Consider the following 25,622-nt stretch of genomic DNA (forward strand, 5'->3'; position numbering starts at 1 on the left):
CTTCAATAATAAGTTTATCTCCCGGTCCGGTTTTATATGGCTCATTTTCTGTATAAACCATAAATCAAACCGTTTGCTATGGTATGAACATTTGGAAACCGGCTGACCAAAAGTGATGATTGGTTCAAACGTTTGCAAGGTTTCAAACAAACCTGAATATCCACAACTGTTACATGATTACTATGATTTTTGTTTCCCGCCACATTGCTCCGGCACCCGTCTAGTAGGTGGAAAATATATTTGTTGTTAAAAAAAAGTAATATCTTAAACTATTATTTTGGTTCATGTGATTAGGCTCATTTAGCTCTTTCAGTCCAAAAATAAGTCTTTACACATTTTAACTACTGATGTTTGAATTTTGTAATAATTTCAGTCCTTGAAACTAGCTCAATTGAATTTACTTTACACATAAAACTTACTTGTGTAAATTAGTAACATCATTTAGGGATGTTTGGAATTGCTTATTTTATATAACTTATAACTTATTAACTTTTCAAGTTAAAAAGGTGTTTGAGAAAATGGGTTATTATGAGATGATAAGTTAATAAGTTATAATATTATAATTATGAGAAAGGATCAAATAAGAAGTTTGGTTTACCTAAGAAGGCTAAGAAGGAGGGTATTTTAGTCTATTACCTTAATATTGAAACTCACTTAATTTAATTTCAAAAACCCAATTAATTAAAACCCACTTAAATTTTCACTCATCTCCTACAACTACCACCGCCCACCGCCACCACCTTGCCGGAAAAGTCTTCGGAAATTTCGCCGGAAAATAAAACACTTTGAAAAACACAATGAAAAAGACACAATGTAAAAAACACAATGGAAAAACACTATGAAAATAAAAACACAATGAAACACAATTAAATAACACAATGTAAAAAACACAATGCAAAAAACACTATGAAAAAATAAAACACAATTGTATAACACAATTTTGTAAAACACAATTATGATAAAACACACATTGTAAAAACCCACGAATTTTTTATTTTATTTTTATAAAGCAATATGGTACTCATATAAAAGATAAAAAAAACACTCGTTTTTATGGTGAAATTATTTTGAAAAAAAAAATGTCGTATAAAAAAGTTATTGACGTTTTAAAATGATGGGGAATTTGACATATGCCTTGCATGTGGAGAGAAAAAGTCAACAAATGTGTTATCCCTATTATGCCCTTACCCTTGTTTTACACTTGATGATATCTCTAATCTAATCCCAACCATTCAATTCTCAAATGAATGGACAAGATTATTTCTTATCATTCTTAGGAAAACTAATTTTCTTATTATAACTCAACCCATATAATTATAACTTATTAACTTATCCTAAAAATTATAAGGTAAAATAAAGAATTTCAAACACCCCTTTAATAGTTTGAAGGTCATGTTTGTTAGACGTCAAACCCTTCGCTTAGCAGATTCACGATAAGATAAGGTACAAAATTTCAAACATGTTACTTTCCTTCATTTTATTAGTACCAACTTGACAAGGATAGGCACAAAGGAAAATAATACACAAAACATTTTAATATAAAAACTATTATTATTGTTATTTGAGTAATAATAATAATAATAATCATCTTTTGATTCGATGGTGATGTAGAAATTTGCACCGAACAAATAGTGGTGTCAAAAGTATGCTATCACCTCACATCATCTAAGAATGAGTGGATATCAAAGAAATATTTTTTGTTATATAATTGATATCCCATTTCTTTTCAAACAACTAAATTATCTTATCTCTGTAAGATTTCTTTTTCTTTTTCTAAATAAACAAGGTGCAATAAATAGTTTTATTTATATATTTCCTTGAATGGGAATGCTACGTATGTATACAAAAAACCATACAGAATGGTTGTCGGCTCTTGCAATATAGTCCTTGAGAGGCTTGATGCTAATTAAGTTCAGAATTTTTATTTATAGATTAACCATTATTCAACGTGTTAATTAAGAACTAGATATTATGCAAAAGGAGATGTCGATTATGGAGTGGGAGAAGTCATTTATCAAGTCTCCAAATGCGTAATCACGTATAGGGAAGATCAGAAGACGTTGCTTAATTTTAAAACTTATAAAAAAAATTTGGAAATGAAGTTTAAAGCCGTAAACGGACTATTCGGGTTAACCCAATATCCCTAACCTTTATCCGAGACCTGGACCATTTTAATCAGATTTGATTCGGGTTAAATTGGTAACAGTTTAATCAGGTACGGTGCGGTTTGTTTTTACTTAGGACAAGTAATTTGGTACTCAAGCTATGAGCCCACTGCTTTGTGTCCATTGGGCTGGTTATGGCTTAAAAATAAAGCTCTCGGATTTTCAAAAAGCATAAAAATATTTCATATTGTGTTCTGTTGCCAGTCAAAATAATAATAATAATAATAATAATAATAATAATAATAATAATAATAGTAATAATTTCAGAGGCTATGAGTCCAAAAAAGTAAGATATTTTCAGGACGAGAAATATATATCCATTAAGTGATATGTTTATTTGTTAATAATAGTAATAATTATGATAATAATAGTTGATTTCATGAGGCATGGATGGCGTACAAAAGTTGGGTCAAAAGAATTTAAAATTGTGTGTGAAAATATATGTACTTCAAGAACATGAATAATAAATTGATTCATTTAATTACTTTTATTAATGTTCCCGTTTTGTGGCCAGATGAAACACATAATTCAAAGTGTTTGAAGTTTTTGTAACATGTACTATTTTGTCAAACTAGTCGTTAAGATTGTGTTTGGTTTTAAAATTTAAGAATAATAATAAATATATAAATAATATTAGGAATCTGAAAGTAATATATATATCCCTTCATTTTATAACAGTTCAAAGAACTTTTTTTTTGTAAAATTTTTAAGGTTAATAACATAAAACGATTACAATAAAGTGTCAGACAAACGGGTAAAAAACTGTCCCACAACCCCTTTTTGAATAGCAAAGTCAATCATACTAAAAACGAAGCTTTGAGACCTAGGAGCCGAAGAGGTTCCGTGTACCATACGCTGAACCCTACTCAAATAAATCACAACCTCTGGGGCCAGAAAACCAAATGTATCAAAAGCAAATGGGAGAAAGACATGTTGATTCTCTAAACAAGTTTTCTCGTGTTTAACAATTTTGCTCGATTAAGCCTTCAACGCAGCCTGACCCACAACAAACCCACGGTCTCTTAGCCCAACAAAATGAGACACTCTTGTAAGATCCATACAGGCATGTTTCCCCCTGCCCACCCGAACACAAGAATATCAGTTGGTCGTAAGTAGACCTCCATTCAAGAGGATTCGTGAGAAAGTTAACAGGGGCCTTACGGTGCATTGTAAAGATATGTCTTGCTTTAAATACAGACAAGAACTTTTGTAATAAAAAATATGGAATAGAAGAATTTATTGACAAATTGGAATGGAAGAGGTATTTGCTGAAGCATATCCGTTTGACGCGACTTTGAATTAAAAACTTTGCATGAAACTTGCGTGTGAAACTAGACTTTCGTGAGAAAATTTGTATGCGGATCTTCAATTTTTCAATAAAATAGTGGAAAAATCATTAAAGTTTTGAATATGAAGAAAAGTAGCGAATTCAGTCACAATTTAATAAAAATTGTGTAACATAATAAGAAATTTAGGTTTCTGATGTGAAATCAAAAACAAATATTGAATACAAGATTGAATGACAACAAGAATCGCTCAAAAAATGGAGATCGGTGAACTGGGAAGAAAAATACGAACATAAACATAATTGAGTATCAATATCAAGATGAAATCACAGTAAACAAGGATTAAAATGATCCTGGTGAAATGTTGATGAATCAATAAACAAAACTAATGAAAACAGATGACGAATTGATTTGGGATCAATGAATCGATCGAGCAAACCTTTTGCTTTGATACCATGTAAATTGAGAGAGTGTGTGATTGGGCATATTTTACGATTTGATTTTTTAACTTGAAGATAAAATTACTACGGTTTTTATATAAAACAAAACGAACTTTCATATGAACTATATGAAACTATACAAAAAACTAACATCCGTATAAACTATATGAAATTATGCAAAAGTTTCGTATGCCATCGTCAACATTCCTTGACATGTCATTTTCTCACATAGTCTTCTATATGTTGCAAAAAGTCAATAACTTATTTTTTACATTTGTTATGTGATCATTATTAGACCAGTTGATCAATGGTAGCTCTCATGATATTTTTGTATGAAATGCCGTAAGTTTAAGGGGGTGTTTGTTTTTTCTTCAAACATCTTCAAGGGAGCTAATGTCTGCACGCGCGCAGACATTACCCTTGAAGACTGTTTGTTTTTTTCCTTAAAACAGATCTTAAGTTATCTTCTTTCATCTTAAAAGAAAAGCAAAGAAATCTTGCTTAAAACATCTTCGCAAAAAAATCATACTCTTATCCCTTTGAAGCCACCCTCTCATCCACTCCTCCCACCACCGTCCGCCACCACCACCCACCGTACGCCACCACCACCATCCCCCACTGCCACCGTCCACCACCATCCACCGCCACTACCCACCGTCCGCCGCCACTACCAGCATCCACCACCACTACCCATCGTCCGCCACCACCACCACCACCACCATCCATCACAGCCACCACCAATCACCACCGTCCACCACCCACCACAACCGTTCATCACCACCACCACCCACTGTCGGACGCCATCACCGTCAACTACCACCGTCCACCACCCACCAAAACCGTCCATTACCACCACCCACTGTCCACCACCACCATCCATCGCCACTACCCACCGTCCGCCGCCACAATTTTATTATTATATTTTCTATGTAACTTGAATAAATGACTTCTATCTTGTGAGATAAGTTTGACAGTTATGCAGACAGTATCAGCTTATAAAAACAAACAGTCTTATATTTTCAGCTTGCAGATCTTCAGACCACATCTTCAGTTGCAGACATGAAAACAGATGAAATCAGCTTGCAGACATTTTATGTCTGCAAAAACAAACAGCACCTAAGCCTCATCAGGGACACTTGATTTGGGTTGAACTACAGGTTCTTCCAGTTGTAGACTTCCCGTTGGATGGTTGAGTAGGATCGTCTTTCATTAAAAGAATGATCCATTTATCAAAATTATGCAAAGTATCGATCCGGACCTTTACTGTTAAAAAAATTATCATGTGGTCAAACACTTGATGCACGTCTAAAACATGACGTTGACTATGTTTTAGCTGTTTGAAGTTTTGTTTTTAACATTTCGGTTTATCTGAAAATGAGGGTTGTATCATATACAAGTTTAATTAATGTGCGAACTATGCAAATCAAGTTATACATACAATATAGTGTAATTATGGTGTGGTGTTATTACATAATTAAAATCTATCTATTCTAATAAAAGTCTACCTATTTTTGCCACTTGTCATCCCCATAGCTTTCCTCACATACTTTTCACTTATTTCAATATATGGTACTTATATTTTAAGTTATGTCAATATATGAATTCAAATTTGTTTTTATTATATGTAAATTCTAATTGATTCATTCATTAACATTAATTGTGAAATAAGAAAATAAGGAAATATTAAAATTGACGTTACAGGTTTGTTAGAATATAATTTTAAAGTCATAGTAATTGCAAATTAAAGCAAATAAATGTGCATTATTGTCGAAGTATTTGGATTTGTATGATAAACTATAAATTGTTTTTTAAACTGGGATTCAAGCAACATTGCATAATTTTTTATATAAGATTGGTTTCGAATTTGGATTTAAAATCTTCTCATATGCATTTAAACTCGGGAAAATGTATATTTTCTTAATTTTCCCCAAACGTTTTGTATAAATATTGCAAAACATAGAGACTACTTATTATATATCTTGGTGTTTAGCATTAAATTATTGAAGTTGAATTATATATTTATAATCTATATGTATACCGATTTACTATATGAAGTATATGTCATTTATTTATATGATTTTTTTTTGTAGTATAAAGAGTTTTAGCAATAAGAAATCAATATTTAGTTTTCAATATTTTCTTTTATAATTCAGACCAAAATGCTTCTACATATATTTTCACATTAATTTAAAAAAAAGAGTTAATACGGTTAAAAGTCATTTACCATGCTTCCAACAAATCCGAAATCTTTGTTTTTTTTCTATAAGTTTTTTAAATATTTATATATATATATATATATATCGATTAATTAAGTATTACAACAACTCCCATAATATTAACAAATGACAGGGGATTAGTATTCAAAATTTAAAAATCCCTTATCCAATACTTTCAACTATTATAAATAAAAACCACTACATTCACTTTATGCAACTTTAAATCTTTTATTATTCTACTAACTCAGAAAAATACCTTTTATTTGAACATACCTTTAAGGGTAGTATGTCTTTGTCATTTTCCATTAATATGAAATGAAAAAAATCATTTTGTTATATTTTAATTTCGGTTTTATATGTTGCTTGATTATACAATTGTTAATTGTAAAATATAAAATCAAGTAAATATTTGTCATACACAGAATATTAATGACACCAAATTTAACATGATCAATCAATTTCAAATTCTAAAAATTATAAGGATGACTATATTATCAAAGTTCAGGTAATCTGGTTTTTTGGATAATCATGTTTTGGAATAAATATGAGCACATGATCTCAAATGACATTATATATATTAATTGATTAACATGTATGATATTTGATGTGTAAGAATATTTTTTTGTTAGTTTCATGAATATATTATCATTTATCTATGGTTGGTATATACTTAAAGAATATTATTGATCACACGGATAATTATACGTGGCTATATCAAGAGTTATAAACATACCTTTATGCTACCTTATTAAGAGTTATAAGCAGGCTTGGACTAAAGATTTGATTTGTGATAAACACGGACGATCACAAATGTAGTGTACAATGACTGTTTTACTTATTTGTAACATATTTGTGTAATCTTAGTTATGTAATTTCTGTAATTTTAATGTAAATTGTAATTGTATAAAATATATGATCATTTTGTTAACTATATTTCACTTAATGGTTAAATTACAAAATTTTCATCAATTACCCGTGTAATACACGGGCCTCAAACTAGTGCGATATATATAATTACACACTACTTGTATATATAATTACACTAATTTGTTCGCACAGTTGACACGCGTTTTTAGTTTATACACTACGAAACGAAGTATTTTTAATAACAATTAACTCATATGTTGTCAATTTTATATATTTTTTTGGAACAACATCAATTTTAAAATAAATAAATTATACTTTAATATAACCTATCAAAATGTTTGTTTCGAGGTGGGGTTTCATGAAACTTACCACTCACCCCGATTAATCGTTTTGTAGAGTTTTTTTTTTACCCGCAAACTTCGATGTCAAATTTAATAAGACTTTTTAATCAACATTTTGAATAAGAAATGCATACACTTTAACTATAATTTAGATCACTGACCGGTCACTGACATATACACCATCTCCATTTTCTAACTACATGATCTTAAAGCTGTAGGTTAATATGTCTAGAAGGGAAACTCGTACACATGTCCTTCTCCATCCATCCTGATCTAGAGACCACCACCACGATGAAAAACCATGACCAAACCTGAACTCTAATTTTATTAAATGTGATATTTAAATTCAAGACCTCTGATTTTATCGAAGTCCTATTCCAAGTATCCGACATAATTAAAAATGAAATCTCTCTTTGTTAAAATAAGAAAATTTCTTTTAATTATAATGTTAAAAGAATCTTTTTGATGTTAGATCCACTCTATTTTCCATGTCATCGATATAAGTTGGTAAATATCTTTGGTGATTTATCATGTCAAATTGGTATCCAAAAGGCCCAATATTACTTCTCCAAAACTATATTTATGTCTTAATAGTTAAAATAAAAATAAACTAATATACTCTCTTATTATATAACAAAAGTTTCCCAATTCAATTACATGTATTAAAATTTCAACTTTTCTAAAATACATCTACTTGTGAATTCTTAAAAGAATAACATGTTATGTGACTATGTCTTAATAAAGTGTCTTGTCAATGTATAAAAAGAAGTTGGATGATGTTCAATCACATAGCATAATTCTACTTTTATTTAATGTAGTCAATTCTTTACGAGGTAGCATTCCGATGGCGATAGGCAAACTAGCAAAGGGTCACGTTAACAAAATATCACATACATAACTGTCACAAATGCTAATTGTCACTAACAATTTTTGTTAGTTTAAAACTTTATACGTTTTAAAGAATGTAAAGAGTTTAATATATTGAAATTAGATTGAATGCTTTTTTAAAAAAATAAAAAATTATGTCGGATTAATGGGCGCCTTTGACGGTTTAACAATAGCTATAGCTTGAATCACATTTATGGTTTTGAAATTTTATATAATTTACTATAATACGATTACAATAAAGTGGCAGGCAAACGGGCAACAAGCTGCGCCGCAACCCCCTTTTGAACAGCAAAGCCAATCCTGCTAAAAACGAAGCTTTGGGACCTAGAAGCTGAAGAGGTTCCGTGTACGACGCGCTGAACCCTACTCAAAAATTTCACAGCCTCTGGAGCCAGAAAACCAAATGTATCAAAGGCAAATGGTAATGCAAAGGTATTCAAATTCGTCTTTTCAATACATTTCAGTTTGAGATTTTGAAGTGGATTTTGTTATATTTCAAAATCGTAAGTGTAGAGGTAGGGTATGAAACCCACCATTTGACAAAGTATAATGATAACTGCATACGCTGGGCGGAACACTAGGCGCCAAGAAATCACTAACGCCGGGCGTAGTGCATGGCGCGAAGAGTGTAGTCCAATATAACTTTTCCTGACACCTCGGGAATGGTAATGCAAAGGTCCCACCAGCATGGGACAAAAAGATGGTAACCCATATAGGGATAAACACCAAACCAATGGGGATTGGACAACACATAAAGGACGGTACAAACAGTACGACCACGTCCTTGTCAAAAGACCATGATGCCCACCAACTTCCACCAACCACCACGACCGCACGAGTGGAGAATATTATTGGTGAAAAACCTGACAAGGTGGTTGGTCACACTCTCTCTCCCCCGGCTATAAATACCAGTAAACCTCCAAATGGTAAAGGATATACTTTCTCCTACTATCACTATCAAATTATACTATCTCGTACTATCAAGTACTGATTCTCACGCCGGAGGATGGTTACGAGAGAATCCCCCCCCATTCCTCGTAACGAGCTCACGGTATTCTGTTTTGCAGGTTACACTTGTCTGCGCCAAGAAGGTTTTATAACCCATCGTGTAGAATACTTATCCATTACCCTCGGACTAACGTGTTAGACCTTGAGGGGTGGATTTGTGTTTCTTCAGTAAATTTGTATATATTTGTTAAAATCAGTACATATTTGTCATCAAATAAATGTAAAAGATTGATTCGGTTTACTTGATACATTCAAAGGTCTAAACCAAACTGTTAGACTTATGTTTTCAAATTGTAATAGCCAACTAGACAATATGAACCTCAAACTGGCTGAATTGGCATATTTGTGTTGGCTTGGTCAGTTTAATTGGAGGTGCACATATGGGTTTTTATAAAACTGGCTTGTTGTGAGTTTTGAGATTAGAAAGTTTTAAAGGGGATTGATTAAACTAACACAATCAATACCTATATATACTGACAAATGAGAGGCAAAAGTGTCATTTTAACGTTTTTAACGACTATAAATTAAATGAATAATTTTGTAGGAACAAAAATGACTATAAATGGCTAGTTTAAAAGAAATGCTAGTGTAAAAAACTTTATATCCAAATTGATTTCTCCCAAGCAGATTTAACGGCTGTAATGCTAAACTGGTATAAGCTAGCAAATTAGGATCAAATCAAGTTTATACCAATTTCGAATCGACTATGATTTTTTGTGCACATACAGTTTTAATGGAATTATTTAATATTAGTGTTGTTTAAGCTTTCCCGCCTCATTGTCTCTCTGCCCCTTATTTGTGCAATTATAGTTTACTCACCGGTTTGTGTTAAGAGTAGTTTACCATTATCATCATTAGCTTTTTTATTATTTTTTTGACATGGTTATTTTTAATCTTTTAGCTACATCTTAATGTTATTAGGTTTTAATCTCACTTAAAACATGGATAGAAGTAAACTTTAGATGTTAAAAAAAACATACACATCATGTTTGAATTGTTTGAAGTTAAGGTCTCACGGAAAGTAACCTCTCTATGATTTGAGAGGAAAAAAACTGTTTGTTCTCGTCTCACTTGTTACAAGTGAGATTTCTAAAAGACTAAACAGTATGCTTGCTAGTTTATATAAAATGGATAATCACCACCCTCCAAAATCGGATTAGGCTGAATATCAATTAGGTCAACTCGGTTTGACAGCATCACATTTTTGCACACACCTTCTAATTTTTGGTAGGGCAAACATCATCACACGTCTCCTTGATTGTCGCGAGATTTGAATCTCTGTTTTTCGTTTGTTTGTTTGTTTGTTTCAAAAAAAATATTATTCTCTTTCTTATAGTTATAGACGTTCGTTGACGACTTATTTGTCATTTTACTCACTTGATAGGAGTTTCTTCTACCTTTCTTAGATTTTGTCATAGTTTTAATTTTCATCCAAAATACCAAATAGGGTCATTTTTAGCAAACATTAATACATAGTGATTAACAAATATCGTCAATGTTTTTGAGACCGGACCGGACCGGCCGGTCGGACCGGTTCGACCGGGATTCGGTCCACCGACCGGTCCGGTTGTGTGCAGTTCGCTCGGCTCCCAGTGAACCGGACGGTCCGAACCGGTTCGACCGGAAACCGGACCGGTTGAACCGGTTTTCTATGAAAACAATAATTTTATTTCTAAAAACTGTTTTTCGGCCTTTCACGTCATTTTTTTCCCGAAATTGTCCGGCCGGTTCGACCGGTTGAACCGGTGACCCGGTAGCCTGTCCGGTTCGACGTCCGATCCGGTTATGAAAACATTGAATATAGTATAAAGGAGTATGGTTTCAAACGAGTCAAGCCGAGGTAAGTCTGTTTTGTGATTTATACCAAAACCGATCATATAAAACCAGACAGGACCGTAGGAATGCTAGGTTATTCCAAATTTTTAAGATTGGACTGTGCTTTATTCCATACTTGATAGAGACAATATATTTTTGTGGTTGATCCCTTCCTCTTTCATTCATTCTGATTATATAGAGTACAACGTAATCTCCTATTTTGAATATAAGATCTCCTTATAAATGCTAATTACAATAATACATAAATGCTTAATATAAGTCCTCTATTACACCCCCGCAGACGAAGCGGGAGGTGAACGAATGCTGAGGCTGGCTCGAAAGTCTTCAAACATAGCACGCGGGAGACCTTTAGTAAAGATATCGGCTATTTGGTATCGGGAGGAAACATGCAAGACCCGAACTTGACCACGTTGAACTTGTTCTCGTACAAAATGGATGTCAAGTTCGATATGTTTGATGTGTTGATGATTGACTGGATTTCCCGATAGATAAATAGCACTTACGTTGTCACAATAAACCAGTGAAGCCCGGGATAATGGTCTATGTAATTCCAAAAGAAGATTTCTTAACCAACAAATTTCGGCCTCGGCGTTGGTAACCCCTCGGTATTCAGCTTCGGCACTTGAACGTGAAATAGTAGGTTGACGTTTAGAAGACCAGGAAAGAAGATTAGATCCATAATACACGCAGTAGCCCGACGTGGAGCGACGCGTATCTGGGCAACCAGCCCAGTCTGCATCGGTATAGGCGAGTAGGGTATGGCTTGTCGGTTTGCTGAGTGAGAGACCATAGTGGGATGTGCCTTTAATGTACCGTATAATGCGTTTGAGAGCATCCCAATGGGTCGATCTCGGAGCATGCATATGCATACAAACCTGTTGAACGACATAACTAATGTCCAGACGAGTGAAAGCGAGGTATTGTAACGCACCTGCCATACTTCGATAAAGGGTTGGATCAGCAAATAGGGTGCCGGATTCGGCACTAAGTTTTCCATTAGTATCCACCGGGGTAAAAACCGGTTTACAAGTTTGCATTCCTGCTCGCTTAATGATGTCATGGGCATATGAACTTTGTGAGAGAAACATACTATCACCTTTTCTACTTACTGCAATGCCAAGGAAATAACTTAGTTCACCGAGGTCTTTCATGGCAAATTCCGATGCCAAGTGAGACAAGAGTTGTTGCCGAAGTGCTTACGAGGAAGATGTGAGAAGATCATCAACATATAACAAAAGATACGCCGCGTCATACCCGCTATGTAGAATGAATAAAGAATTGTCACATTTACTTTGTTTAAAACCCAACCCTACATTCTGTGAATCGTTGGTACCATGCCCGCGGAGCCTGTTTCAGTCCGTATAAGGACTTCTTGAGGCGACACACATGATCCGGGTGTGTTTTACTACGAAAACCCATAGGTTGGTAGACGTAAACGGTCTCATTTAGTTTCCCATGCAAGAAAGCATTTGTGACATCTAACTGGTGTACCGGCCATGACCGAGATAGTGCAATAGATAGTACCGTCCGAATGGTAGCCGGTTTAACAACCGAACTAAACGTCTCCCCACAATCAATACCAACCCGTTGTGTTCGACCATCACATACCAACCGTGCTTTATATCGCTCAAGGGTGCCATCAGACTTAAATTTATGCTTAAATAACCACATAGTCCGTATCACATTCATTTGTGGGTGATGCGGTACAAGTTCCCAAGTCTCATTTTTAATAAGGGCGTTGTACTCGTCAGTCATAGCATTATACCATTCCGGGATAGACAAGGCATGTACAGGGTTTTCGGTATGGGAATTATTGTGGAGGCCGAGAGATTAAACGGAACCTTTGGCTTTGTAATGCCATCCATGCCACGAGTGCGCATGGTAGGTGGCTGTGGTGGAGGTATATTTAGTGGTGAGGGTGGCTGAGGTGATTCAATGGGAGAATTTGGAGTGTTCGGTGGGGAATGGGATTGTTGTGGTTGGGCCGAGAGATTAGGGAAAATAGGTTGGGCAGGTGGTGAAGTGGGAGGAGTAGTATGGGCTGAAGAAGGTGACGGGCCAGAGCTATTGGAGGTGGATTGGGCCGAAGTGGGCTGGTTGGATTGGTCAGATGGCATGACAGTGGACCAAAGGTGTGGGTGTGGTGGGGTGTCTAAAAAATCGTATGTATAAGTGGATAGAGTAGGAGATTGAATTAGTTTTGTGGCGAAGGGGAAAATTGTCTCATCAAACACGACGTGTCGGGAGATTGTTATTTGATGGGTATGTAGGTCAAGACACTTGTACCCACGATGGTTTTGTGGGTAACCGAGAAATATACATGAGCTAAAACGATGGGCTAGTTTGTGTGTAAGGGTAGATGGAAGAAGGGGATAGCAAAGGGAGCCGAAGACTCGAAGGTGGTCATAGGAAGGGATACGGTTGTAAAGGAGTTCAGTAGGTGTTTTAAATTTGTGATTTTTGCTAGGGAAAATGTTGATGAGGTATGTGGCCATTTCTAAGGCATGGTGCCAATAAATAGGGGGTAGATTAGCATGAACTAGAAGAGTACGAAGAATGTTATTAATGGAGCGAATTTTGCGTTCCTCTTTCCCATTTTGAGAAGATGTGTGAGGACACGATAAACGGAATATCATGCCATTTTGATTACAATATTGGTGAAACGGAGTATTAATGTATTCGGTACCGTTGTCACATTGGAAAGTTTTGATTTTTCTTTCGAATTGAGTTTCTATTTGTTTAGAGAAACTATTAAATATTGAATATACTTGGGATTTTTTAGCTAAGGGGAATGTCCATAGAAAATTTGTGAGATCATCTAAGAAAAGTACGTAATATCTATGACCCCTATTACTAACAATAGGAGATGTCCAAAGTTCGCTATGTATGATATCAAAAGGTAAAGATGTACACGAATTTGAAGGCATAAATGGTAATTTAATACTTTTCCCAATAACACAAGATGAACAAATGTTCTTATTCAATTTATTAAAAGAAATGGCATTAGTAGTTTTCAAAGATTGTAACAATGTTGGGCCTGGGTGATCCAAACGTTGGTGCCAAAGCTGTTGAGATATAGCTGCAAAAGTAGATGGTGAAGTGTATCGGGTAGACTCCGGTGGTAGCAAAGGATAGAAATCACCGCTGCTGGTGCATCGAAGGATAGGGATCCGGGTCTTGAAATCCTTCACAAGAAAACCAAATGGATCAAATTCTATCAAAATCCAATTGTCAATAGTTAAACGACGAACGGATATTAAATTTTTAATAAGTTTAGGTGCAAGAAGGACATTATTTAACTTTAAAGGTGGGTAGGGTGGGGGTAGGATTTGGTGGCCTTGTCCATTGACCGGAATGGTAGTGCCGTTACCGACAATAATATTATTTAAAATGCCATTATTAAATAGAGATTGGAAATTACCCGGGTTATTGGTCATGTGGGATGTAGCTCCAGTATCCATAAGCCATTGATCAGGAGGGTTGAGTGACATGGTGTATGGTGCCTGTTAAATGTTTGTAGGAGCATAAGCAGGAGCATAAGCCTGGTTTGGCCGAGGACCAAGTATACCATTCCAGGAGTTACCAGTTGAAGAATTCGGCCTAGGAACAGTTGGGTATGGGCATGGGGGTTCGGCCAGGTTGTTTGAGTGGGCTGATTGGACCAGGCCGATTGATTGTGGTGTGCATTAGGAGTCTGTTGCATCCAAGGGGGGCAAGATTGGTTATTTTGGGTTTGACCATTCCAAGTTGGTGTAAGATTTTGATAATTGTGTCCATGATTGTTGTACCCATAATTATTGTAACCAAGGCCACGTCCCCTACCTGATCCATTCCGACCATGACCCCGACCACGCATACGCCTGCGACCACGCCTCCTATCTGAAGTAGAATCTGAACGAGGATCGGTTGGGTGACCGTTTCTGTTGGTGGTTGCATGTAATGCCGTGCCCGCGGCTGATGCGGCAACTGTTGCTTGATGTGTCTTTCTTTGTTCTTCCATAGTGACGCGAGAGCGGGCAACATGGAACGATGGAAGGGGTTCAGTGTTTTGTATAATCATTCCGATACCTTCATATTGTTCATTAAGGCCCGTGATGAGTTGAATAGCGAGGTCATCTTCGGAGATCGGAGCATCTACATTGGCAAGTTGGTCGGATATAACTTTTAATTCTTGACAATATGCATGCATGTTCGGAAAGTTGTCCAGCCGGGTGTTGGCAAACTTTGATTTTAAATAGACCGCACGTGTTGCTTTGCTGTCGTTGAATAGTTGTTCAAGGGTCGACCATGCATCATACGCAGTGGTATTCTTCTTTAAGATTGTGTTAAGCAAATCGATGGATATGGTGCCATAGATCCATTGAAGAACTATGACGTTTATCCGTTCCCACAAGTCAAGAGTGGCTGGAGACGTGGGGTTCTCTTTGTCATCGGGTTTCTTAGACGGACCTTGTACAGGTGGTGGTTTATTGGTGGTGAGATGATCAAACACCAGAAAAGCTTTGCAATGAATTTTGAATAGTTCCGACCACGATGTGTATTGGTCGGATTCTTAATCGAGGGTAATGGGAATGAAAGTCTTTATGTTTGTGACAGTGACGGCCGGGTGAAGTTTATATTCCATGGAAAAAGGGTAAGAGGTGAGAACGAAGCGGAAGAGTGGGATCGGTGTAAAGCTAGCGCCAGAAAAAGAAAAACGAAGAGGGAGATGAGAATGACGGCGGCTAGGGTTTAGGCTCTTGATACCATGATAGAGACAATATATTTTTGTGGTTGATCCCTTCCTCTTTCATTCATTCTGATTATATAGAGTACAACGTAATCTCCTTATTTTGAATATAAGATCTCCTTATAAATGCTAATTACAATAATACATAAATGCTTAATATAAGTCCTCTATTAATACTATTTCAATTTTCTTTGATGCTTGATAAGTGGTTATTTCAAGAATATATTGGACCAAAAGTTCAAAATTGGTTTATCGTACCACACATGGTTCATTTCTGTTAGTTTTTGGTACTACACCTTAGTCAATAACTATCATTAAATATTAATTTATGGGTGTTAATTATTTCACCATCATAGCAGATGAGATGCAAGTGAATACGACAATTTGATGCAAATCAATACACTCATTTTTTATAAGATTAACTCACACAATCTCGCACCATATTCCCAAATCACATATTCTTAACAATCAAACTGTTAGAGTTTATAATTCAAATTGGTGTCATGGATCATGGGTCGGGTCAGTCTTTATTGAAAAGGGTCGCCGTATTGTCCAAGTTATCTAGAATGCACGTTTGTTTATTTTCAGTTTGTTAAGTTAGTGGGTAGTTGGTATTTTGAATAAGTCTAGAAGTCGTGGTCATGTAGTCCACGTAGTCCAGGTTGTTCAGTCTTTTTAGGGTTTTGAGTCTTGAGTTGGTTGTAATTTGTTTGGTATATAAAGCCTCTTTTGATTAATGAATTGATAACTTGACGGCAGAATACAATTGTTATAATCGCTCTTGATCCATCATATGGTATCAGAGCATTAGGTTCTGAATCCGCTACATAATCAATCTCTCCAAATCTCAACAATCATCTCTCTCTCATGGCAAACCCTAATTCATCCAACCCAACAACCCCACTCCCAATCTTCAAAGGTGAAGGTTATGAATTCTGGAATATCAGAATGAAAACCCTTCTCCTCTCTCATGATCTCTGGGATTTTGTGGTTACGGGCTACAATGAAGAAGATGCTGACAGGACTCGCCTTCGTAACAACAGGCAGAAAGATGCTAGGGCTCTTAGCTTAATTCAACAAGCAGTGCATGATGAAGTTTTTTCACGAATAGCAGCAGCAACGACGGCTGCACAAGCCTGGGCTCTTCTGAAAATGGAGTACCAAGGAGATTCAAAGGTGAAGACTGTGAAGTTGCAAACTTTACGACGTGAATTTGAAACTATTCAGATGAAGGAAAATGAAACGGTGGGTGATTTCTTGTCAAAGGTCATGAAGAATGTAAACCAGAAAAGATCTCTTGGAGAAGATGTGTCAGATCAAACAATTGTGGAGAAGGTTTTAAGAAGTCTCCCACCCAAGTGGGATCATGTGGTGACTGCAATTGAGGAATCAAAAGATCTCACAACGCTGACTTTTGATCAGCTTATAGGCTCATTGCAGGCTCATGAATGTCGAGTTAACCGAGGTACAGATGTTGCTGTTGAAGAACAAGCATTCCAGGCTAGAGAAGATGAACAACCCGTTTATAGAGGACGGGGAAGAGGCTTCCCAAGAGGGAGAGGCAGAGGGCGTGGCAGATTCTCTGCAAGAGGAAGAGGGGGTGTTCAGTGCTACAACTGTAACAAGTTTGGACACGTGAAATCAGAATGTTGGAGTGAGCCAAGAGCGAATGCTGCTGTTAACGAGCAAGAGGAAGAGGAGGAAGATGGTCTGTTGTACATGGCCATTGCAGAAAATGAAGAACACAAGGATGATGTCTGGTTTATAGACAGCGGGTGTTCTAATCATATGACAGGACAACGTGGGTTGTTCAAAGACATAAATGAGGCCAAGAAAGTTACAGTGAAGATGGGAAACGGAACGGGTATACAAGTGGAAGGAAAAGGTATTGTGAGCCTAGAAGATAGCATAGGAAAACACAAGACACTAAATGAGGTACAATATGCACCAGCACTTGGTTATAATCTTATAAGTGTAGGGCAACTTATGAGAGCCGGGTATGCCTTACTTTTTGATAATGGTGCATGTACTATTACTCGTTCTAGAAGTGGCAAACATGTTAGCTGAATAGAAATGGCTGAAAACAATGTATTCCCTCTACATGTTAAGAAAGGGCAAAAGCAAAAGGCACTAGCAACTGTGAACAACAATGACGATGTGTTATGGCATCAAAGGTATGGGCATTTGTATGAAAGAGGGTTAAAGGTGCTAGTCTACAAGGCAATGGTAAAAGGGCTGCCAAGGCTGAATGCAGTGGGTGTATGTGAAGGCTGCATTTTTGGCAAACAGACAAGAAAGGCGTTTCCTCTAGGTGCATGGCGAGCAACCAAAACACTACAACTAGTTCATGCTGATCTAGTTGGACCCATGCAAACCATGTCTCTAGGGGGTAACTATTATTTTATAATGTTCACTGATGATTATACAAGAATGTCATGGGTGTATTTTATGGTTAAGAAGTCTGATAGCTTTGGAAAATTTAAAATTTTCAAAGCACGTGTGGAAAATGAAACATGAAAGAAAATTGTAACTTTAAGAACAGATCGTGGAGGAGAATTCTGTTCTAGAGCATTCACAAGTTTTTTGTGAAGAGCATGGTATCCATAGGGAACTTACAGCTCCTTATACTCCCCAACAAAATGGGGTGGCTGAACGTAAAAATCGAACGGTAGTCGATATGGCTACATGCTTGCTAAAAGGGAAAGATTTAAGCAAATGTTTCTGGGGTGAAGCTATTGCAACGGCTGCATATATTCTAAGTTTGTCTCCAACAAAGGCTGTTCAAGACATGACACCGTATGAAGCATGGTATGGTGAAAAACCCTCGGTGAGTCATTTAAAAGTGTTCGGGTGCATTGCCTATGGTTTGGTACCGGCTCAACTTAGAAAAAAGTTGGATTCCAAATCTAGGAAGTGCATATTTGTTGGTTATTGCTCAAATTCAAAAGCATATAGGCTTTATGATTTTGGTACAAAAAGAATTATAACAAGTAGGGATGTCATTTTTGATGAGGGGGCAAAGTGGAAAAGTGAAGAATGTGGTACTTCAAACGGGGTTGGATATGAAGGGGGTGAATTGTTGGCCGAAGATGAAAATGTTGCTGATGTTGTCAATGAAGAAAGTGAATCAAATGGAACTTCTCAAAATGATTCACCAGTTAGTCATTCAAATGCTCCTGAAGAAGAAAGGTCATCCAGCCAAAGAACTTCTCTTGAAGGTTCTCCATGCACTCCTCCAACCAACTGTGACAATGCTGAGTCAAGCTCAGACTCAGAAAATCGAATTCTGAGGATGCGTTCACTTAATGATGTGTATGATAATACACATGCCATTGAAGATGATGCCTATGGTTCTTGTCAATTCGCACTATCATTAGTTGAACCAGAATCTCATGTTGAAGCAGCCAAGTTTAAAGAATGGAGAAAAGCAATGGAGGAGGAGTTGGCTTCTTTACATAAGCATCAAACTTGGACACTCACAACTCTTCCTCAAGGGAAGAAAGCAATTGGGCTCAAATGGGTATATAGAGTAAAGACAACAGCAGAAGGGAAAGTTCACAAGTACAAAGCACGCCTTGTTGCAAAGGGGTACGCACAAAAAATACGGAATAGATTATGAAGACACCTTCTCACCGGTGGCAAGGTTCGAAACAATAAGAACAGTTTTGTCACGTGCTGCACAAAAGGGGTGGGAAGTACAACAGTTCGATGTGAAATCGGCCTTTCTTAACGGGCCATTGAAAGAAGAAGTCTTTGTTACATAGCCTCCTGGGTTCGAGAATGCAGAACAAGAAGATAAAGTCTACAAACTTCATAAAGCACTATATGGGTTGAAACAGGCACCAAGAGCCTGGTATGAAAGAATAGACACTTATCTACAACAAAATGAATACAAAAGAAGCATAAGTGAGCCTACCGTGTATATCAAGAGAACAAGCAAAGGTGATATTATTATTGTATGCTTATATGTAGATGATATTATCTACATGAGTTCATGTGCAGATTTGATAGATGAGTTTAAAAAGAAGATGGTGAGTGAGTTTGATATGTCTGACCTTGGCTCTCTTCATTACTTTCTTGGATTAGAGGTAATCCAAAAGAGTAATGGCATCTTTATATCCCAAAAGAAGTATGCAACAGATCTTCTAAAAAGGTTTGGTATGTGGAACTGCACAGCAACTGCAGTACCTATGAAGTTTGGGGCAAAGCTTAGTAACAATGATGAAGGTCCTCAAGCTGATACATACAAGTTCAGAAGCTTAATTGGAGGTTTAATTTACCTCACACACACTAGACCTGATCTAGCTTTTTCAGTAAGTTCAGTTTCAAGGTTTATGCAAAATCCATCTTTGTTTCATTATGGTGCGGCCAAGAAAATTCTAAGGTATGTAGCAGGAACTGTTGGTCATGGTTTGTGGTATGGCAAAACAAGTAATGTGAAACTTGAAGGGTACTCGGATAGTGACTGGGCCAGATCACTTGATGATCGAAAAAGCATTTCAGCAAGTGTGTTCTCATCAGGAACGGGGGCAATCTCATGGAGTTCGAAGAAGCAACGGGTTGTGGCCTTATCCACAACCGAGGCAGAATATATTGCTGCCAATGCTGCTGCTTGTCAAGCAGTTTGGTTGAGGAAGTTAATGAAGGATATTGGGCAGGAACAAACAGAAGCAACAGTGATACATTGTGATAACATCTCAGCAGTGTTTCTCACAAAGAACTCAGCTCTACACAATCGAAGTAAGCATATTGATGTTCGTTATCATTATATCAAAGATTTGGTTGAAGAAAAACAGGTGGAAATTAAGTCATGTTACACAGAAGATCAAGTGGCAGATATTATGACCAAAGCTTTAGGGGTGGAACAGTTCAGTAAGCTGAGGTTGAAGTTGGGAGTAACAACAATTTGAATTAAGAGGGGGTGTTAGAGTTTATAATTCAAATTGGTGTCATGGATCATGGGTCGGGTCAGTCTTTATTGAAAAGGGTCGCCGTATTGTCCAAGTTATCTAGAATGCACGTTTGTTTATTTTCAGTTTGTTAAGTTAGTGGGTAGTTGGTATTTTGAATAAGTCTAGAAGTCGTGGTCATGTAGTCCACGTAGTCCAGGTTGTTCAGTCTTTTTAGGGTTTTGAGTCTTGAGTTGGTTGTAATTTGTTTGGCTATTTAAAGCCTCTTTTGATTAATGAATTGATAACTTGACGGCAGAATACAATTGTTATAATCGCTCTTGATCCATCACAAACCCTCATTATTTGAAAAAAAAAATAAAGTTTGTATCCAACGTTTTAGCATAAGCAAAGCATTAAAAACATTTAGTGATTTACAATCATTAATCTTGCTAGTAGGAAGAAAAAGTATGAAACAAACCCATAATCAAATCGTTATAAAGGCTTGTTTTTAATTTTGAATAGTTTTCGTTTTGGTTCTCAATGATCAAAAACCGTTACCAATTGTTTGTCTGACGATTTAACCAAAAACTATCAAAATTGAGCTGCAAAATACGTGACAACCCGGTAAGTACAATGTTTGGCGAATTCAAGGTGAACAAAATTGATGTATGAAAAAAAAAATAAAATAAACAAGAGATAGTAGAATGTTGGTCATACCTAGAGGTGTCAACGAGCCAAGCTGCTCGCGAGCTTAAACGAGTTTGTCATTTATATAATTTTTAAAAATATATATTTAATAGTTATTGATTAATATATATAATATTATGAAAAAATATATATAATATATATTATACATAAAACTATAATAGAAAAAAGTATATAAAAATAATTATAATTATACAAAAAAATAATTGATAAATAGTAAACGAGTCGAGCCCGAACAATGCTCGAGCTTGAAAATCTATTCACGAGCCGAGCTCGATCTTTAAAAATATAGCTGAAAACGAGCCGAGCTCGAGCTCTGTGTAAGTAAAACTAACCAAGTTTGAGCTAAGCTACTCGGGCTCAGCTTGTTTACACTCATAATCACACCGTTTAACATCCTCATAAATATAACACATCTGTAACCACGGAATATAAATATTAATTCGTTATCAAAGTTTGCACTAAAAATATTTTTTATTAAAATCGTCATAAATGATAAATTGATAATAAATCACACATTAAAATAAATAAAATTTCACCAAATAAATAGCTCAAAATAGGAGTAAACCCACTCTAGGCCAACCTATTTACACAACCAAATCACCAAACAAGTTTCACTACATTACATACAACTATCCAAAGCATAGCCATTTTACAAAAGGTAAAAACTTGGACTAGAGCAGAGAGTAGCCCCGGGTCTCACTCGAGTCCTTTCTTTGTTTGGTAGTCTGTCCACAGTAGCGTCCGGTTTTGAATTAATCGCACTTCCCTCATTTCATTTCACACTCACATAATTATAAAGTGTAAACACATACCTCTCTTTCCACACAATATTATTATTATTATTAAGTATTTGAAGAAGTAAGCATTTTGATGGAAGGTGTTTCGAGGTCCGGAAGGAAGACCACGGAGCTACACCACTTGTCGAGGAAGTGGAAAGACCCGAGAAGCGCTGAACGAAGTCCTGAACGGACCCGAGTCTGGACCGAACCGAACTCGAACGGTAATAAACCAAGGAAAGTTCCCGTGGTTTATTATCTTTCGAGAAACGGTAATCTTGAGCACCCGCATTTTATTGAGGTTCCTCTGTCCTCTTCAGATGGACTTTATCTTCGAGGTGAGTTTGAATACAACAAGATGTTATAGTGTTGAGACTGGAGAGTTTTCAATTATTAGGCTTTGGAGAACTAAGTTATTATTACTATTATTATGATCTATAAATTCTTAAGGTAATAATAAGCTTATAAATTGTCAAATTTTGTTTTAATTTATTAGTTTTCTTAAAATATCAACTTTTACTCGAATTAAAAGCTACAGAAGGCAAACGGCAACAAGTGTTTATTTTGTTCTTTTTTTAAAGAAAAATTAAGTTTTAAAAACTACATTCATAGATCCTGATACGTAAAATTATCAATTGATTTTGTGATAATTTTTATGTAATTTTTTGTGTAGATGTGATCCATCGCCTCGATTTGCTCCGTGGAAAAGGAATGGCAGCATTATACTCGTGGTCGTCTAAACGGTTAGTTAGCGTGTCCATTCTGTTACGGATCACGAGACAATAAATTAGTTATCATTCACTTTAACCTCTATAAATTATTTCTCTTACACAGGAGTTACAAGAACGGATTCGTATGGCACGACTTAGCCGAAAACGATTATATTTACCCGGCAAGCGGTCAAGAGTACATTTTAAAAGGATCGGAGCTAGTTGTCATCGCCGGAGGTGCGTCACCGGAGTTTGAAAAACCCGGCGACGATGACTTTCCGGTGGTCCGGCGTAGAAGAAACCAATCATGGACCGCAGTCGATTTACACGAATACAAAGTCTACACCGGCGAACCATCCACCGGAAAACTCGCCGCCGACGCGTCCACTCAAACGGACGACAAACGCCGTTCGGAGCTTACACGCGACGAGATCATCTCACCACCACAGTCCGATTCGAGTCCGGAAACATTAGAATCGTTAATGAAAGCGGACGGTAAACTAATTCTAAAGCTAGAAACAGAAAATGGTCACAAAAGAAATGACACCGCCGGTAATAGTAGTAGTAATAATAATAATAATAATAAAATAAAAACATCTTCCGTGTTGATGCAGCTGATAACGTGTGGGTCTATTTCGTTTCGGGATTGTGGACCGGGTGCTTACGGGAAAGACAACCCGGGGGTTTCGTTGATATCGCATTACAAGTGTAGGATGGTGCCACGTGGTGAGGCAACGGTGGAAGACGCTGTCGTTTTGGGGAAGAACAGGAGAGTTAAGAAGCATGTGGTGACAGAGGATAAAGAATATTTCAGTGGGAGTTTAATAGAAACAAATAAGGAGGAATTTCCAGCTGTTATTAAGAGATCTAATTCGTATAATGGAGATCGGTAAAGTATTACTATTACTGAATGAATAATATTATTAGGAGTAAATTTGGGTTTAGGTTAATGATATGATAGGTTTTATTATATGTTAATTTGATTTCAGCTAGTGTGGAGGTAGATGCATATGGCTTGAATGTGTCTGTTAAGTTTTTAATGTTCTAATTCAGAAGTAGATTCAAGCTTGCGATTTTTACCGATAATTACGAAAAATTATCATTGAAAGACATAATCCAGGGGATCACATCAAATACTTTACCTCAATTCACTTCATCTCACTCTAATTAAATTGTTTACCCCCCCCCCCCCCCCTCCTCCCCATTTACCTCGGTTTATTTAATGTAACATTGATTCTTAAGTTATTGTGTGTATGTGCGTAGAGAATTTTAAAGTCCGTTAACATTTTAACTCCCATTACATTTAACGCCCTTTAACCCATGAAGAGAGTGATATGCCACTCGTTAACCCCTGTCAACTCATCTTTAACCCCTAGGCCTAAAAAAAACCCGCGATAATTTAAATAAATGCTTTGAATAAAAGTTGTTGGCAATAAATATAAGCAGATGTGATGATTTTCAAAATGAAGCCTTCATGCAACAAACAACAACAATGGAAAATGGGTAGATAATAACAAATTTTCATAAATTAGTAGAATTAGCAAGAAATAAGTAGATTGGTAGAAATTAGAAAGCTAATATGAGAACTCATTACTTCTATTTAAGACGAGTTGTTGTAATGTATTAGCACCAAGTGTTTCTTTATACACAACAGTTTGAGCAAGTTATGGCAAGTCTTTGGCTCCAAATGTTTATTTGACCAACCTGTCCACATATGGTAAAATCCAATACATTCAATCAACAAATGGCAAACTGCAAATCACATACCTCAATACCTCATATAGATTAAAAGGCTAAGAATAAAACTACATGATTGGTAGCAAAAGGACAATGACAATCGGCATAATAAAAATTAGAATACAACTAAAGAATATACTTAATGACTATTTATGTAAAAAAAAACTTAGGATGCATTTGGTGAGCGAAATTTAAAAAAGTTATAATTTAAGTTTCATTTCTTGACGAGTCTTGTTCGCGGTGATCCCTCTTGCTGTCTAGCCTAAAGAACATCAAACTTACACAGCCAACTTTACCTTTCAAGATATCCGAAGCAGTGGCGAAACTTAGACATACACATCGAGGGGGCCGGACTCAGTATGTATAAAATAATTCATAGACTAGAGGGGGGTAGGCTCAAAATTTCGGTCGGAAACGGGTTAATTTATACCATGTATAAAAATTTTCGGTTGAAAAAGGATAAATTTACACCGCCGAGCGAAAAAAAGGAGGCCGGGCTCAAAATTTCGATCGGAAACGGGTACATTTACACTATGTATAAAAATTTTCGGGCAAAAAGTGGATAAATTTACACTACCGAACAAAAAACCAAGGGGGTCGAGCTCAAAATTTCGGTTGAAAACGAGAAAATTTACACTATGTATAAACATTTTCGGCCAAAAAAGGATAACTTTACACTACCGAGCGAAAAAAACAGAGGGGGCCGGGCCCACCTCTGGCCCCAACTAAATCTACGCCCGTGATCTGAAGCATCTATGTTGTTTCTAGAGTTGCTCCTCCATATTTATAATATTTTCCCAAGTGCTTGCATGATTTGTTTTGCTAGTAAGTAGTTACATCTTTTTTTTTTCAATTGAATCGGTAGTCTATGGCCTAACATGATTTCAATTTCGTGTTACAAAATGACCACGAGATTTTTCTTCTCATACTTTTTAGTTCGTCAATAACATGTGAAAGTGTGCGGAGAATTTCTTATATAGCGTCTCAATAAGCGGATTCTAATTTCTAATGTGGTATATTCGT

At 36.2% G+C, this 25,622-nt stretch overlaps 1 protein-coding gene across 1 annotated transcript; it reads left to right on the forward strand.

The window, feature by feature from the left end:
* Positions 1-21,877: 21,877 nt before the first annotated feature.
* LOC143557979 (protein SOSEKI 5-like) lies at positions 21,878-23,782 on the forward strand. Its single transcript, XM_077046917.1, has 3 exons — positions 21,878-22,490; positions 22,826-22,895; positions 22,987-23,782. The coding sequence occupies exons 1-3, from the start codon at positions 22,247-22,249 to the stop codon at positions 23,753-23,755; spliced, it is 1,083 nt and encodes a 360-aa protein (XP_076903032.1). The 5' UTR covers positions 21,878-22,246; the 3' UTR covers positions 23,756-23,782.
* The last annotated feature ends 1,840 nt before the right edge of the window (positions 23,783-25,622 follow it).

The sequence above is a fragment of the Bidens hawaiensis genome, unplaced genomic scaffold (genome assembly GCF_021521415.1).
Source record: "Bidens hawaiensis isolate Kalapana, Puna unplaced genomic scaffold, B.hawaiensis_p1.1 tig00019312_1, whole genome shotgun sequence".
In the NCBI taxonomy this organism is placed as follows: domain Eukaryota; kingdom Viridiplantae; phylum Streptophyta; class Magnoliopsida; order Asterales; family Asteraceae; genus Bidens; species Bidens hawaiensis.